The 16,508-nt window shown below is 45.0% G+C and overlaps 1 protein-coding gene across 3 annotated transcripts in view; it reads left to right on the top strand.

Moving 5' to 3' along the window:
* Nucleotides 1-4,565: 4,565 nt before the first annotated feature.
* Nucleotides 4,566-16,508, top strand: part of LOC131201862 (F-box DNA helicase 1-like) — a 38,347-nt gene continuing 26,404 nt past the window's right edge. For all 3 annotated transcript variants that reach the window (XM_058190176.1, XM_058190175.1, XM_058190177.1), the window contains exons 1-6: nucleotides 4,566-4,630; nucleotides 6,626-6,790; nucleotides 10,269-10,414; nucleotides 12,305-12,435; nucleotides 14,605-14,743; nucleotides 15,551-15,741. In XM_058190176.1, coding sequence (XP_058046159.1) covers nucleotide 4,630; nucleotides 6,626-6,790; nucleotides 10,269-10,414; nucleotides 12,305-12,435; nucleotides 14,605-14,743; nucleotides 15,551-15,741 — 773 coding nt within the window. In that variant the 5' untranslated portion in view covers nucleotides 4,566-4,629. The remainder of the gene's footprint in view (nucleotides 4,631-6,625; nucleotides 6,791-10,268; nucleotides 10,415-12,304; nucleotides 12,436-14,604; nucleotides 14,744-15,550; nucleotides 15,742-16,508) is intronic.

Raw genomic sequence — 16,508 nt, 5'->3', positions numbered from 1 at the left:
TTCCCCCTCACTTTCCAAGTCACCTTCTGGCAGGAGGCCTGGCTCGAGGGGCGCAAACACAACAAGGGGGGTGGGGTGCATGTGGGAGATGCGTGCACTTGCACAGAGGGGGCAGGGGGTAACGCACGGATGCGTGGGGGGTGGAGCACAGGTGGTGCCAGTTTTTGAACCCAGGAAGCTTCCAGGAGTCTCCATGCGGCCTGATTTGGATGTCAGGTAAGCGCAGGGCCCGTGCGGTGCCTGGGGAGGGCAAAAAACGGGCCTTCTGGAAGTCTTGAAACGGGCCCATTTCTGGCCTCCAGAGTCTCCGGAGCCCGGGGGAGGCTGTTTTCGCCCCCCCAGAGGCTCAAAAAAAGCCTCCGGAGCCTGGTCCCCCCGAAAACATTCCCCCCCTGCTGTGGTGCAGCAGGCCAAGTAGGCGTAGCGGCAGAGGTGGGTTTCAGCAGGTTCTGACCAGTTCTGAAGAACCGGTAGCGGAAATTTTGAGTAGTTCGGAGAACCGGTAGTAAAAATTCTGACTGGCCCCGCCCCCATCTATTCTCTACCTCCCAAGTCCCAGCTGATCGGGAGGAAATGGGGATTTTGCAGTATCCTTTCCCTGAAGTGGGGAGGGAATGGAGATTTTACAGTATCCTTCCCTTGCCACGCCCACCAAGCCACAGCCACCAAGCCACACCCACAGAACCGGTAGTAAAAATTCTGACTGGCCCCACCCACATTTATTCTCTGCCTCCCAAGTCCCAGCTGATCAGGAGGAAATGGGGATATTGCAGTATCCTTCCCCTGAAGTGGGGAGGGAATGGAGATTTTACATTATCCTTCCCTTGCCACGCCCACCAAGCCATGTCACACCCACCAAACCACACCCACAGAACCATTAGTAAAAAAATTTTGAAGCCTACCACTGCGTGGCATTGCTTTGTACCAGCTACAAGGGCCTCTGGTGGCTCAACAGGCTAAGTCTGTCTGTTATTAACACAGCCGCTTGCAATTACTGCAAGTTCAAGTCCCACCAGGTCCAAGGTTGACTCAGCCTTCCATCCTTTATAAGGTAGATAAAATGAGGACCCAGATTGTTGGGGGCAATAAGTTGACTTTGTATATAAATATACAAATAGGATGAAGACTATTGCTTATGGGTGGAAACTGATCAAGGAAAGAAGCAACTTAGAACTAGGGAGAAATTTCCTGACAGTTAGAACAATTAATCAGTAGAACGACTTGCCTGCAGAAGTTGTGGATGATCCAACACTGGAAATTTTTTAAAAAATGTTGGATAACCATCTGACTGAGATGGTGTAGGGTTTCCTGCCTGGGCAGGGGGTTGGACTAGAAGACCTCCAAGGTCCCTTCCAACTCTGTTGTTATATTATATTACATTACATTATATTATATTACATTTTATTTTATTTTATTTTATTTTATTTTATTTTATTTTATATTAACACATTGTAAGCTGCCCTGAGTCTTCGGAGAAGGGCGGGGTATAAATTCAAACAAACAAACAAATAAGTATAGGGCAGCAGAAGCCCTGTTTTATTTTGGAACTTTCTCCTTTGGGTTTTTAAGCATTAATTTGGAAATGCAGCCCTAAAGGCCTCTGCAATGTTAGCTTTTAAAAGCTTCTCTGGCCTTGTATATAAATAATGAAGTTAAAACCTAAGATGCAGTTATTTGGACATCTTGCTTGATCATCTCTTTATAAAGACAAGAGCTCAAGAGAGAATAGTTGCCCGAGGAAAAAGGCGGAAGCACAAAATTGTTGCTTCTTGTTCTGGGCAAAGCATGTTAATAATAATAATAATAATAACAACAGAGTTGGTATAACTAAAAGGACCAGCTGGCTGCAAGAAATATAAATCCTTCCTTTCCCCACCATCCAGTCAGAGCTGAAGAAGCTTCTTTGGATGAGAAGCCAAACATCTTCAAAAGAAAAACAAACAAACAAGAAATGTCCAGTTGCCTCTTGAAAAAAAAAAAGCACCTTTGGGACCTCAAAGGAGACTTTGACCAGGGCCCAAACACGGGGGTGGGGGCTCATAGAATCATCTATTACAATGTCCTTCCTGTCGAAGACTACTTCAGCTTCAATCGCAACAATACACGAGCACACAATAGATTTAAGGTTAATGTGAACCGCTCCAATCTTGATTGCAGAAAATATGACTTCAGTAACAGAGTTGTTAATGCCTGGAATGCACTACCTGACTCTGTGGTCTCTTCCCAAAATCCCCAAAGCTTCAACCAAAAACTGTCTGCTATTGACCTTCCCCCTTTCCTAAGAGGTCTGTAAGGGGCGTGCATAAGAGCACAGGCGTGCCTACCATTCCTGTCCTATTGTTTCCTTTCGTTATATCCAATTAATATAGTTATTACATACTCATACTTACATATATGCTTCTATATTGTATAATTATTTCATGTTTATGCTTCTATATACTGTGTGACTAAATAAATAAATAAAAAATAAAATAAAATCACTCTGCTAAATAAATAAATAAATAAATAAATAAATAAATAAATAAATAAATAAATAAAATCACTCTGCTAAACAAATAATTCCCTCAATAATGTCAAACTATTTATTAAATCTACACTACTATTAATCTTCTCATCGTTTTCATCACCAATCTCTTTCCACTTATGACTGTATGACTGTAACTTTTTGTTGCTATCATTAAGGGTTAAATTGCAACTTATGACTATCATTTGTGTTGTAAATGTACCTTTGATTAAGGTATTTTTTTCTTTTTTCTTTTCTTTTATGTACACTGAGAGCCTATGCACCAAAACAAATTCCTTGTGTGTCCAATCACACTTGGCCAATAAAATTCTATTCTATTCTATTCTATTCTATTCTATTCTATCTTCATTCTATTCTATTCTATTCTATTCTATTCTATTGTATTCTATTCTATTCTATTCTATTCTTTCTTCATTCCTCCTATTCTGTTCTGTTCTGTTCTGTTCTGTTCTGTTCTATTCTATTCTTTCATTCCAATGTCTATTCTATTCTATTCTATTCTATTCTATTCTATCTTCATTCCTCCTATTCTATCCTATTCTATTCTATTCTTTCTTCATTCCTCCTATTCTATTCTATTCTATTCTATTCTATTCTATTCTATTCTATTCTATTCTTTCATTCCAATGTCTATTCTATTCTATTCTATTCTATCTTCATTCCTCCTATTCTATTCTATTCTATTCTATTCTATTCTATTCTATTCTATTCTATTCTATTCTATTCTATTCTATTCTATTCTTTCTTCATTCCTCCTATTCTGTTCTATTCTATTCTATTCTATTCTATTCTATTCTATTCTATTCTATTCTATTCTATTCTATCTTCATTCCTCCTATTCTATTTTTTTTTTGTTTACATTTATACCCCGCCCTTCTCCGAAGACTCAGGGCGGCTTACAATGTATAAGGCAATAGTCTCATTCTATTTGTATATTTTTTACAAAGTCAACTTATTGCCCCCCCAACAATCTGGGTCCTCATTTTACCTACCTTATAAAGGGTGGAAGGCTGAGTCAACCTTGGGCCGGGCTCGAACCTGCAGTAATTGCAGGCTCTGTGTTCTAATAACAGGCTTCTCTACTGCCTGAGCTATCCTGACCCCTATTCTATTCTTCTATTCTATCTTCATTCCTCTATTCTATTCTATTCTATTCTATTCTATTCTATTCTATTCTATTCTATTCTATTCTATCTTCATTCCTCCTATTCTATTTTTTTTTTGTTTACATTTATACCCCGCCCTTCTCCGAAGACTCAGGGCGGCTTACAATGTATAAGGCAATAGTCTCATTCTATTTGTATATTTTTTTTACAAAGTCAACTTATTGCCCCCCCAACAATCTGGGTCCTCATTTTACCTACCTTATAAAGGGTGGAAGGCTGAGTCAACCTTGGGCCGGGCTCGAACCTGCAGTAATTGCAGGCTCTGTGTTCTAATAACAGGCTTCTCTACTGCCTGAGCTATCCCGGCCCCTATTCTATTCTATTCTATTCTATTCTATTCTATTCTATTCTATTCTATTCTTTCATTCCAATGTCTATTCTATTCTATTCTATTCTATTCTATTCTATTCTATTCTTTCTTCATTCCTCCTATTCTATTCTGTTCTGTTCTGTTCTGTTCTGTTCTGTTCTGTTCTGTTCTATTCTATTCTATTCTTTCATTCCAATGTCTATTCTATTCTATTCTATTCTATTCTATTCTATTCTATTCTATTCTATTCTATTCTATTCTTTCTTCATTCCTCTTATTCTGTTCTGTTCTGTTCTGTTCTGTTCTATTCTTTCATTCCAATGTCTATTCTATTCTATTCTATTCTATTCTATTCTATTCTATCTTCTGCATCCCTTTGGGGGAAAGGAGGAGTCCAATTTGCGAGCGCCTTGTCATTGGTCCGGACCAGGCCAGTCTTCAGCTTGAAGGGGGAGGAGCAATAAGGAGCGAGCTCTGCCATAGGCCGGAGAGACCCATCAGTCGCAAAGAGGCGGGGTTTCGTTGGTTGAAGTTTTCAACATATGATTGCGCTGGCTGGGCGGGGGCGGCTTGTGGTGCGCTTGCAAACAAGGAGCGGTGGCTTATTTTGCAACTTAGGCGGAGGTCAAAGTAAGTCCAAGTCGCTTCATTTAAATTAAAGTGTAATTCATTGCTAATTAGAGCTGGGAAAGGATGGCCATCCGGGCAGAATTATTATCTGGATTTTGGAAAAAAAAACTTAATTTCTTTGGGAGGAAAGGTGGGGTTGGGGGGGGGGGAAATCCATTGCAACCCGTCCATCGTCAACCTGGCGCCCTCCAGATATTGGGGGTATTACACGTCCTATGGTCCCCTGCGTGCAGGGTGGGGGATTCTGGGCGTGGGAATCCACAAGCGTAAGGCTGCCAAGCGTGAGAAACGGCGGTTCAAGGCATCTTAAAGCAGGGGTCTCCAACCTTGGCCACTTTAAGCCTGGAGGACTTCAACTCCCAGAATTCCCCAGCCAGCAAAGCTGGCTGGGGCATTCTGGGAGTTGAAGTCCTCCAGGCTTAAAGTGGCCAAGGTTGGAGACCCCTGTCTTAAAGGCAAAGGCTTGTTAATGGGATGTCTTGAAGTTTAAAGATCAGGGACATTAAAATCCCTTTTTGACTTTTATTACTGTTGAGCCCCCCCCCAGAGTCGCTTCGGATAGTGAGATGTAAATGCAACAGGAAGACAACGGTCCCTTTGCATGAAAGGCCAACCTGGGCACTGAACTGCACTCTTCCGTATTTCTTTATACTTTTGTTACTTATATTTAGTTTTCCCAACTTTACTCTTTTTGCTAAAAGGAACAGTGATTAATGTGTCTGTGTATGGGTATCTATGGGTACAGGTGTGTGTGTGTGTGTGTGTGTGTATACATATATACATACATACATAGAATAGAATTTTTTATTGGCCAAGTGTGATTGGACACACAAGGAATTTGTCTTGGTGCAAAAGCTCTCAGTGTACATAAAAGAAAAGATACCTTCATCAAGGTATATATTCTGAGGTTTTCGCGGGTGTTTGTATGTAGGTCTTTGGTTATTCGGGTTTTCTCCTGCATAAAATTGGAAGTGTCTTGGCGACGTTTCGACGAAATCCCATTCGTCATCTTCAGGCTAGGTGCTTACAGCTTCATGCTTCGAAATCTCCAGAACCGTAAAGCCTACAAACTTGAAATTTGGGGATAAGATAGGGGAAGCTTCTGTGGAGTAAGGGAGAGAGGCTTCTGTGGGGCAAGGCTGAGGGAGAGAGGGGGATAGGATAGGATAGGATAGGATAGGATAGGATAGGATAGGATAGGATAGGATAGGATAGGATAGGATAGGATAGGATAGGATAGGATAGGATAGGATAAGATAGGCTTCTGTGGGGCAAGGCTGAGGGAGAGAGGGGGATAGGATAGGATAGGATAGGATAGGATAGGATAGGATAGGATAGGATAGGATAGGATAGGATAGGATAGGCTTCTGTGGGGCAAGGCTGAGGGAGAGAGGGGGATAGGATAGGATAGGATAGGATAGGATAGGATAGGATAGGATAGGATAGGATAGGATAGGATAGGATAGGATAGGATAGGATAGGATAGGATAGGATAAGATAGGCTTCTGTGGGGCAAGGCTGAGGGAGAGAAGGGGATAGGATAGGATAGGATAGGATAGGATAGGATAGGATAGGATAGGATAGGATAGGCTTCTGTGGGGCAAGGCTGAGGGAGAGAAGGGGATAGGATAGGATAGGATAGGATAGGATAGGATAGGATAGGATAGGATAGGATAGGCTTCTGTGGGGCAAGGCTGAGGGAGAGAAGGGGATAGGATAGGATAGGATAGGCTTCTGTGGGGCAAGACTGAGGGAGAGAGGGGGATAGGATAGGATAGGATAGGATAGGATAGGCTTCTGTGGGGCAAGGCTGAGGGAGAGAAGGGGATAGGATAGGGGAGGCTTCTGTGGGGATCTGCAGTGGCCGCACTAAACCATCATTTGCGGTTTGCAAAGGGCAGGGTCTGGGTTTGCAATGGGATCCTGGTTTTGTCTTTTACTAGGAGGTCTTCTGTCCTCCAGTGTCCTTTTTCTCTGTTTTCTCTTGTGGCTCAGTGACCTCTTTCAAGCAACCCCACCTGGCAGCGAGCGATTGTGAAGATCCTCCTCAGAGCCCAGAAGGCACAGCCGCCCTGAAGCAGCCCTTCAACCAGAGTCCGGACAGCCAAGATGCCTCTGGAGGCTTTTGCGAAACTCCTCAGAAAAACAAAGATTCCCAAGGTGACGAATCTTGCATCGTGTTGCAAGACTAAGCAGCTGCTTTCCTGAAAAAAATTAATGAATCAGTGAATGGTTTCGGGGTAGCACTTGCTGCTTTTCATGTTTTGGTTAAATCAATCAAAAAAGCATTGTGCTGTTGCAATGCAAGGCTTGCAGGATTTGTTACAACATGTTGGTGCTGCGTTTGTCATTTGTTTCCTGTAGTTAGAGGTTGACTCCCTGTTTATATAGCCAGCTGTATATAGAGAGCAAACCCCACCTCCTCCTAGCACTGATGATATTACCTAGAAGGGTCATGAAACATCTACAGGAAAACCACCAAGCTCAGGGAGCACCAAGGACCCCACAGCCCTTCTCCTCCTCCTCTTCCTCCTCCTCCTCTTCCTCCTCTTCCTCCTCCTCCTCCCATAAACCCCATTCTCTTCTAGCACTGATGATGTTCCCAGTGCCGTTGTAACTTCGAACGGTCACTAAATGGAACTGTTGTAAGTCGAGGACTACCTCTACAGATCCCTGCCATTGTCCACCTTGCTTTTCTGCCGGGCGCAGCTTGTCCTTTGAAGGTACTATAATTTGTCTTCCCTTTTCTGCCTCTGTTGGGTTTGCAGGCCACCAAAGGACCATCACAGATTACTTCAGGGCAGGGGTGAAATGCTCCCAGTTCGGACCGGATCGGGCGAGTAGGTAGCGGAGATTGGGGCTGGTTCGCCGAACCGGGAGCAATGGCTGGCTGGCTACGCCCCCAAACCGGTCCATGGCAGGCGGATGTCTGCAGCTGACAACTATAATGAATATGTCCACCTGCCCTCCCGAAGCTGCACCGCGGCGAACAAAACAACCCCATTGCTCCACACCTCTTCCTGCAGCCAAACGCGCCCAGCCATGGGTGCCCTTTCCTCAGATGGGCTGTGCATGGGGCGCTTGGAGAAAGAGCGAGCGAGAGAGCTCTCCAACCTCTGTTTTTTGTATGTGTGTGGGTGTGTGAAAGGGAGGGAGGGAGCGATCCGAAGCCGAGCCACCCAAACTTCTGGCAGAAGTGTCGGCGGCTTCTGAGCAGCCCTGAGTAGCCAGCTCCACCCGACCTATTCCCTGAGTCTCGCCGTTCTCCTCGCCCCACTCAAGCAGCGGCTTAGTAACCTTCCCCTGGAGTGTGTGGGGTGGAATGGGGATCTTAGGCTTGCTGTCAAACATCAGCCATAATACTAATGACTGTTTTGAACAATACGCAGGTTGTGTTACATGACTGGCTATTTTATATGTGAAATTATGACTGAAACCTATATAGGTTCACACTGTCAGGAAGTTTGTCCTTAGTTTTAGGTTGCTTCTCTCTTCGTTGAGTTTCTATCCATTGCTTCTTGTTTTGCCTTCTGGTGCTTTGGAAAATACTTTGCCCCCCCCCTTTCTTTCTAGCAGCCCCTTAAAACCTGTTGCCTATCACACTCTTGGGCAAAGCATGTGAGCCATTTCCTCCTTTCAGTGGTCCGTGAAAGGGCATCTATAGCAGAGGTCTCTAACCTTGGCCACTTTAAGACTTTAAGACAGCAAAGCTGGTTGAGGAATTCTGGGAGTTGAAGTCCATAAGTCTTAAAGTGGCCAAGTTTGGAGACCCCTGATCTATAGTATGCAGATAATAAAGTTGAAAAAAGGTGAACAACATTTTTGCAGAACTATAAATACGTTGAGGTTAGGTGTGACAAGGAATGGCTGGGAGGGGAGGGGCCAGGCAAGGTACTCCTTGACGTGAGTGACATTGAGTTGGCCACGCCTACCCAGTCACATGACCACCAAGCCACGCCCACTGTCACATGACCACCAAGCCACGCCCACAAAAATAAGCCACGCCCACAGAACAGGTAGTAAAAAAAAATTAGAACCCATCCCTGGGTTGGGCACATTTGACTGCAGGAGGAGGCCCGGGTGGAAGGCAGCTTTTTCTGCAGCATCCCCCCTCCCCTCTTTGGATCGTCCTGCAAGGGGGAGGCTGTGCCTTTGCAGAAATGGGGCGGGCGGTTTGTATAGAGGATTGGCGGGGGAATGCGCAGCCCTCCGGGATGAAGAGCAGAGTGAGAGAAAGCTTCAAAGTTCGCTTGGGCACTTGAGAGGGAAACTCAAAGCGTTGGGGGCTTCAGAAAGGCAGAATGTGCTTTTGTGCAGCTCCTGGCTTCTGTGGCAGTCTGTGAAAGACAGAATATGCTTCAGACTGTGGATGTTCTGTCTCCTTCCCCACTTCAGACCCACGAGCTGGCCTTCAGCCAGTGGATTCACGGCTCTTATCAGTCCTGGCAGAGAAATCGCAGCTGCCTGCCAAAGTTCAAACAAGTGACTCACGTAGCAAGACTTTCAGCTCTTTTTGAAACGGTTCAGCTAAACTTTTGCTTCCCGTGGAACTGAGAGCAGTCCCAAAGCTCCTTATATATCCTTTGGGGTGGGGCTCCTGCCCCACCCTTCCCTTTGATGACGCCGCCTCTCTAATCTTCTGAAACGCGGGTCAAGCCAAGCTTGATTATTATTATTAGTTGGGTCTGAAGGCGTAGCCTGGGGAAGGGAGGAATCAGGGGATGACGGCCTCATTACGTCCTCCGACTGGCCTGGTTCTGGCTCCTGGAGCTGAGCCGCAGGAATCGGTGCTCCCGAGGTAAGCCTTACTGGCCCTTCCCCCTCACTTTCGGAGTCACTTTCGGGCATGGGGCCAGGTTTGGGGGCTGGAGTCACAACAATGGAGCTCCTGGCTCTAGCAGTGAGTTACATGGGTGATGTCAAGTTGGCCACGCCCACCCAGTCGCATAACCACCAAGCCACGCCCACAGGGGTATGTGGTAAATTCAACCTCTCTAATTGTTGCTTGCAAATTGATGAAACAGGTTAATGATGAAGCCTCTAGCCATGGGAAAGAAAACTTTGGTCAAGCTAAGGAAATGCCTTGTCAGCTATACTAAGAAACTGCTCTCCCAGCCTGATGTATGGCCCTGTGACACCCATAAATATGCTGAGTTCAGATAACCATATTATGTTTTCTTGCAGTAACGACATCCTGTTATCGTTATGAACATACTTGTGCTACCTCCCCTATGTCTGGTATCAGTTCCCCAATATTCATTTCTTGGAATTATAACCATATATGGAATGTAACATGCTGAGATAATGTATATGCATCTTACACGTAACAAAAGGGTATATAAAGCCCTTGGAATTCCCCTGCTTTGTTCAGACCCTCAGCTTTGTTCTGTATCCTGAACCTGCGCATATAATAAACCCTTCCTTCCCAGAGGAGCTGGCTTGTGTCTCGTCTTTCTACAACAGAACCGGTAGCAAAAAAAAATAAAATAATTTCACCCCTGCTTCAGGAGTAAATCCCACATCTCAAGATGCTCCAATAACGTGGCGGAAAGCCACAAAATCAGAAATGAGGAACATCTGGAGAACTTCACTCTTGACTCAGCATCCGACTCAGACGGCTCTTGTATTCTTCTTGCAGATGAAGGAGACACATCGGTGCCCCCCAGGAAACCTAGCGGCTCCAAAGGAAACACTGGCCAAGAGGTCCAAGAACCATTGTTGGTGAGGCTTCTTGAAGAGAGCTCATGCGATGGAACTGTCCAGCAGGAAATTCAAGATGTTGAGGTGGGTCCTCTTCCTGATGTCCAGTCTGAGCTCTCCAGAACTACATCTGGGGATTTATTTATTATTTATTTATTTATTTAATTAGATTTTTATACCGCCCTTCTCCCGAAGGACTCAGGGCGGTGTACAGCCAAAATAGTTAAAAAAACCCCACAATATACACGTTTAAAACAAAACTTAAAACCAAGCATATAACTTACATGGCCAAAATTTAAAAGAATTTAAAACCTTAAGATACATAAAACCCCAATTTAAAAATTTAATAAAACTTTTAAGCCAGTCCCGCTTGAATAAATAAATGCGTAATATCACGTAATAAAATGCGTGATAAAACAAAACAACGATGAATAAATACAAGATAAACCAATAATTAAAAGACTTATTAAATTTGGCCCCAATTAAAATATATTTAAAACAATAAAACCCCTAAATAAGATGATGTATCTCAGGTAACCATGGAGAAACTGCCACATGAAATCCTTCAGGAGATCTTTGCCCTGGTACCTGTGGTTGATCTCTTCCAAAACCTCTGTTTGGTGTGTAAGCATTGGAAGTGTTTCATCTCTGAAATGGATGTCAGTGATGTCTTTATTTCGTCTTCCAATATTTGAAGCGTTGCCACAAAGAAGGGGGGGTCAAACTATTCTCCAAAGCCCCTGAAGGCAGGACAAGAAGCAATGGGTGGAAACTAATCAAGGAGAGAAGCAACTTAGAACTAAGGAGAAATTTCCTGACAATGAGAACAATTAACCAGCGGAACGACTTGCCTCCAGAAGTTGTGAATGCTCCATACTGGAGGTTTTTAAGAAGAGATTGGACAACCGTTTATCTGAAATGGTATGCCATCTCCTGCCTGACCAGAGGGTTGGACTACAAGACCTCCAACTCTTGTTCTCAGGAAGATGGACAGGACCTGGTGCAGACATAGTCTCCCTTACAAAATTTCTTCCATGGTCTAACCCTAGTCAGGGACTTACCCCTGTTTAAAAATCCCTTCTGTTTACAGAATAATAGAATTAAATCGGACCTTGGAGGTCTCCTCCTGAGCAAGAAAACCCTATATCTTTTCCGACAAATGGTTCAATCTCTTCTTAAAAACTGCCAGTGTTGGAGCATTCACAACTTCTGGAGGCAAGCCGTTCCACTGGTTAATTGTTCTCACTGCCAGGAAATTTCTCCTTAATTCCAGGTTGTTTCTCTCCTTGCTTAGTTTCCATCCGTTGCTTCTTGTCGTGACTTCAGGTGCTTTGGAAAATAGGTTGACCCCCCCCCTCTTCTTTGGGGCAGCCCCTCAAAGTTTGGAAGATGTACTCATGTCTAGGCTGGCTGGTGAATTTGGGGAATTGAAGTCCACAGGTCTTAAAGTTGCCGGATTTAACCAATATTGATCTAACAGGTATCTGCTAACCACACTTTGTAAGTGATTAGCCAAACAATGGTGCAGGTAAGTAATGTTTGAATTATACCAGACTTCTTCTATTCTTGGAAGTCAAATCTCCTATTTCTCCTCTGACTAAGGTTTTTATGAGTCAAGACAATCCCAAAGACAATTTAATTTCTAATTTAGGGGATCTAATACCAGGAATGCTTCCGAGAGTTCAAATCCCTGAAGCGAAGATTGTGCCCGATCCAAAGTGAACCTGATTCAGTTTGGAACATATGAAAAGATTAAAGACGGGATTTTAAAAAATCTTTTTTAAAAAACGATGTGGAAAAACGTGTTGTTTCTATGTGTCGCATAATGTATGTGGGTATATGCATAATTTTGTATGCATTTATTTATCTGGTCATGCTTATGTAGCAAGTAGTATTGGAAGGGGTGACCTTTTGAGAGCCATACGCAATGAAATTTCATTTTAATGTATGCTGATTAGTGCTCTGGAATTTTAGTTAATTCCTTGGAAGACGCTGTACAATCAGTATTTGGAAAAAGCTGACCATGCCTCGCAGACCGTAGGAGTCATTCTGCAACGGTACGGCCTAACCAAGGAGCACCACCAGTGCATGCTGGGATTTATTCGGTGAGTGGCCAGCTGCACATCATCTCCTTTGTTTTAATTAATGGGGTATCCGGATACGGGTCAATTGAGCTACACATTTCTGTTGCTAAGCCAGACAATTTTATTTATTTATTTATTTTTATTTATTTTTATTTATTTAATTTTGTCATAGCAATATACACAAGCATCACACAAAAAGATTATATAATATGTAAACATATATATGATGAGAAACAAGGAAGTATAAGCATATATATATATATATATATATATATATATATATATATATATATATATATATATATATATATATATATAGGGAAAGAAACAATAGGACAGGAACGGTAGGCACATTTGTGCTCTTATGCACGCCCCTTAAAGTCGTCTTAGGAATGGGGTGAGGTCAACAGTGGATAGATTTTGGTTAAAGCTTTTGGGGTTATGAGAAGAGACCACGGAGTCGGGTAATGCATTCCAAGCACAGATAATTCTGTTACAGAAGTCATATTTTCTGCAATCCAAATTGGAGCGGTTGAAAATAAATCTATTTATTTTCTATTTTAAATCTATTGGTAGCTCTTGTATTATTGCAGTTGAAACTGAAGTAGTCATTAACAGGAAGGACATTATAATGGATGATTCTATGAGCTAAACCCAGGTCCTGTTGGAGGCGACGGAGTTCCAAGTTTTCTAAACCCAGCATATCAAGTCTGGTGGCATAAGGTATTTTGTTGGTTACGGAGGAGTGGAGAACTCTTCTCGTAAAATACCTCTGGACACGCTCAACTGTATTGATGTCAGAGATGTGGTATGGGTTTCAGACAGGCGAGCTGCAATCAAGAATTGGCCTAGCAAATGTTTTATATGCTCTGGTCAATAGTGTGGTGTTTTTAGAAAACAAGCTACGCAAGATTAGGTTTACAACTCTTAGAGCCTTTTTTGCTATGCAGTTGCAGTGGGCTTTTGTTAAGCAAGTTTTGCCTGATGTTATGACCTTCTTTGACAAAGTTGTTAAGTGAATCCCTGCAGTGTGAAATTAACAACACAGTCATTCAGCAAATCCTCGACATTGCTCATTGGATGCTCCTGGGTGATGAGCACATGACTCCCTGCCAAGCTATGATTCCACCATATTTTATTGTGTGTCTTAGCTTCGGTGTGAATCTAAATCTGTGTTTCTCAAACTTGGTCACTGTAAGAGGGATGGACTTTGACTCCCAGAATCCCCCAGCCTGGGCCGGAATTCTGGGAGTTGACGTCCCATCTACCTTAAACTGGCCATGTCTGCCGCTCTAAACCCTGGTTTGTGCACCGAAAGTCTTCTGCCTTCTGACCTATTCTCCGTCTCTCCACAATCCATGAAAAGGGGATCACGTGACCCCAGGACACTGCGACTGTCGTAAATATGAGCAATGGTCGTAAGTGTGAAAAGCGGTCACGAGTCACTTTTTTCAGTGCCGTTGTGACTTCGAACGGTCACTAAATGAATCATAAGCCAAGGATTCGTCATCCTAGTCCCGTGATGGCGAACTTACGGCATGCGTGACACAAGTAGCACGTGTAGCCATATCAATGGGCATGCGAGGTCAATTCTGGCGCGCGCACGCTGATTTTCGGGCCTTCTGGGCCCACTACAAGTAGGGAAACAGGCTCCGGAGGGCCTGGGGGTTGGTGGGGAAGGCCCGTTTTTCTTTCTTACCTGGCTCCAGAGCCTCTGTATGAGTCTGGGGAGGGCAAAAATGGCATTCCCCAACCGCCTGGAGGCCCTCCAGAGGCTCCTAGAGAGGCTAGGAGGCTGGGGACAGCAAAAAAGTCACTTCTTGTCCAACCGGAAGTTGGCAAATAGGCAGTTTCTGGCCTCTGGAGGACTTCTTGGCGGGTGGTGAAGGCCATTTTCGCCCTCCCCAGACTCATACAGAGGCTCTGGAGCCAGGTGAGAGAGAAAAACGGGCCTACTGGGCCATCACGTGCCAGGAGCAGGAGAGGAGTGGGGGGGTCACATGCGCAGGGGCGGGGTGCATAGAATTATGGGTGTGGGCATGCACGCGCGTGACCCCCACCCCCCGCCTCCTAGCACGTGATGGCAATCCTCTCCTATTAGGTTATCTAGGGGCTGCCATCCTGCGAAAATGACAAAAATTAGTGGAACTGGGGAAGCAGTCCACGTCTGTATTTCTCTTCCCCATCCAGGTGCGCGGCTAATGTTCGGAGCTGCCGCTGCCGAGATCCCACCGCTGCCCTCGCGTGTCTGAAACGCCACTCGCTCTTTCCCAAGGCGGAAATCTGCATCGCCAAGAACCTCCCGGATTTGGATGGGCGCAAAGAGAAAGTATGTCTTGGCAGGCTTAAACGCTCCCTGGAATTGAGGTTTTGGGGGTGTTTCCGTCCTGTTTTCTCTTGGATGTGGATTTTCTTGGCTCAGAATTTGGGGATGTCACTCAAAAGGCAATGGATTCCCGGACAGATAATTCCAGCAACCATTTGTTTGAGCAACTGTTTAGTGCTTAGTCTAAGTGCTAGGCTTCCAAACACCAAGATCTCATCGTTCTTTTCCTCCTCCTCCTCCTCCTCCTCCTCCTCCTCCTCCTCCTCCTCCTCCTCCTCCTCCTCCTCCTCCTCCTCCTCCTCCTCTAATCCCTCCCTTCTTCCACTGATAATGTTACTTAGTTGGGTCATGAAATGTCTGCAAGAAAATAACCCAGCTCAGAGCACCAAGGACCCCACAGTCCTCCTCCTCTTCCTCCCTTCCTCCTCCTCCTCCTCCTCCTCCTCCTCTTCCTCCTCCTCCCCCTCCTCCTCCTCTCTGCAAAAGCCACTCTTTTCTAGCACTGGTGATGTTAGCTAGTTGGTTAATAAGATGTCTGCAAGAGAACAAGCAAGGTCAAAGAGCACCTCCCCCTCCTTCTCCTCTTCCTCCCACAAACCCCACTCCCTTCCAGCACTGATGATGTTACCTAGTTGGGTCATGAAACGCCTGCAAGGAAACGACCAAGCTCAGAGAGCACCAAGAACCCCACATTCCTTGATTAGTTGCAAGGGGAGCCCTTCATCCTGCTCCCCCGTAGGTGTCAGACAGGACAGAGAGAAAAAATGGTTGCCTCCCACCCCTGTAATAATCCAACCGATGTTCTTCCAGCCGGCCTACGTTCGGGCAGTGACGGCGGCCATTGTGCTCTTTGCTGGAGGCGTTCGCGATATTCAGGAGCTGGTGCGCTGTCTCCAAAGGCCCAGCTCCACCATGTCGCTGATGGACGCCCTCGAGATGTTGTATTCTACGGCCACCCTACTTTACGCCATGCGAGAGAATGAAGTCTGGATCAGTAACAGGTAAGTTTGCAAAGGCTCAGGAGGCTCCTAAGACAGATACCTGTAGTTTACGGCAGTAGTAAAACTAGGAGTATCTTTGGTGGAGAGGAGCTGTGCATGCTTTGAAAAAAAAGTGCACAATCTAGCATGAGAGCCAGTTTGGTCCAGTGGTTAAGGCACCAGGCTAGAAAGCAGGAGACTGGGAGTTCTAGTCCCGCCTTAGGCATGAAAGCTGGCTGGATGACTCTGGGTCAATGAGTAGGAGACATGAGTTCTAATTCTGCCTTAGGCATTGAAAGCTGGCTGGACCAATCACCAGCAGACAGTGAGTTCTAGTTCTGCCTTAGGCATGAAACTCTGGGCCAATGAGCAGCAGACGGTGTGTTCTAGTTCCGCCTTAGGAATGAAACTCTGGGCCAAGGAGCAGCAGACGGTGTGTTCTAGTTCCGCCTAAGGCATGAAAGCTGGCTGGGCCAATGAGCAGGAGACATGAGTTCTAGTCCCGCCTGGGGCCTGAAAGCTGGCTGGGCCAATGAGCAGGAGATGGTGAGTTCTAGTCCTGCCTTAGGCATGAAAGCCGGCTGGGTGACTTTGAGGGTTGTTGTTGGGAGGAGGAGGAGGAGGAGGAGGAGGCTGCATTGGATATTTTCACCCCCTTGAGTTAAAATAAAGGCAGGATACCAATAAATACAACTAAAAATAAACAACTCTCCTATTCATTAAAGCAGCTGCAACTTTGCTCAGGCATCTGCGAAGCGATGCTGCTGCTTTTAAGCGTTGGTTCATTA

This window comes from Ahaetulla prasina, chromosome 7, assembly GCF_028640845.1.
Source record: "Ahaetulla prasina isolate Xishuangbanna chromosome 7, ASM2864084v1, whole genome shotgun sequence".
Taxonomy (NCBI): domain Eukaryota; kingdom Metazoa; phylum Chordata; class Lepidosauria; order Squamata; family Colubridae; genus Ahaetulla; species Ahaetulla prasina.
Note: the sequence above shows the minus strand (reverse complement) of the source record. Positions and strands in the feature narration are given on the sequence as shown.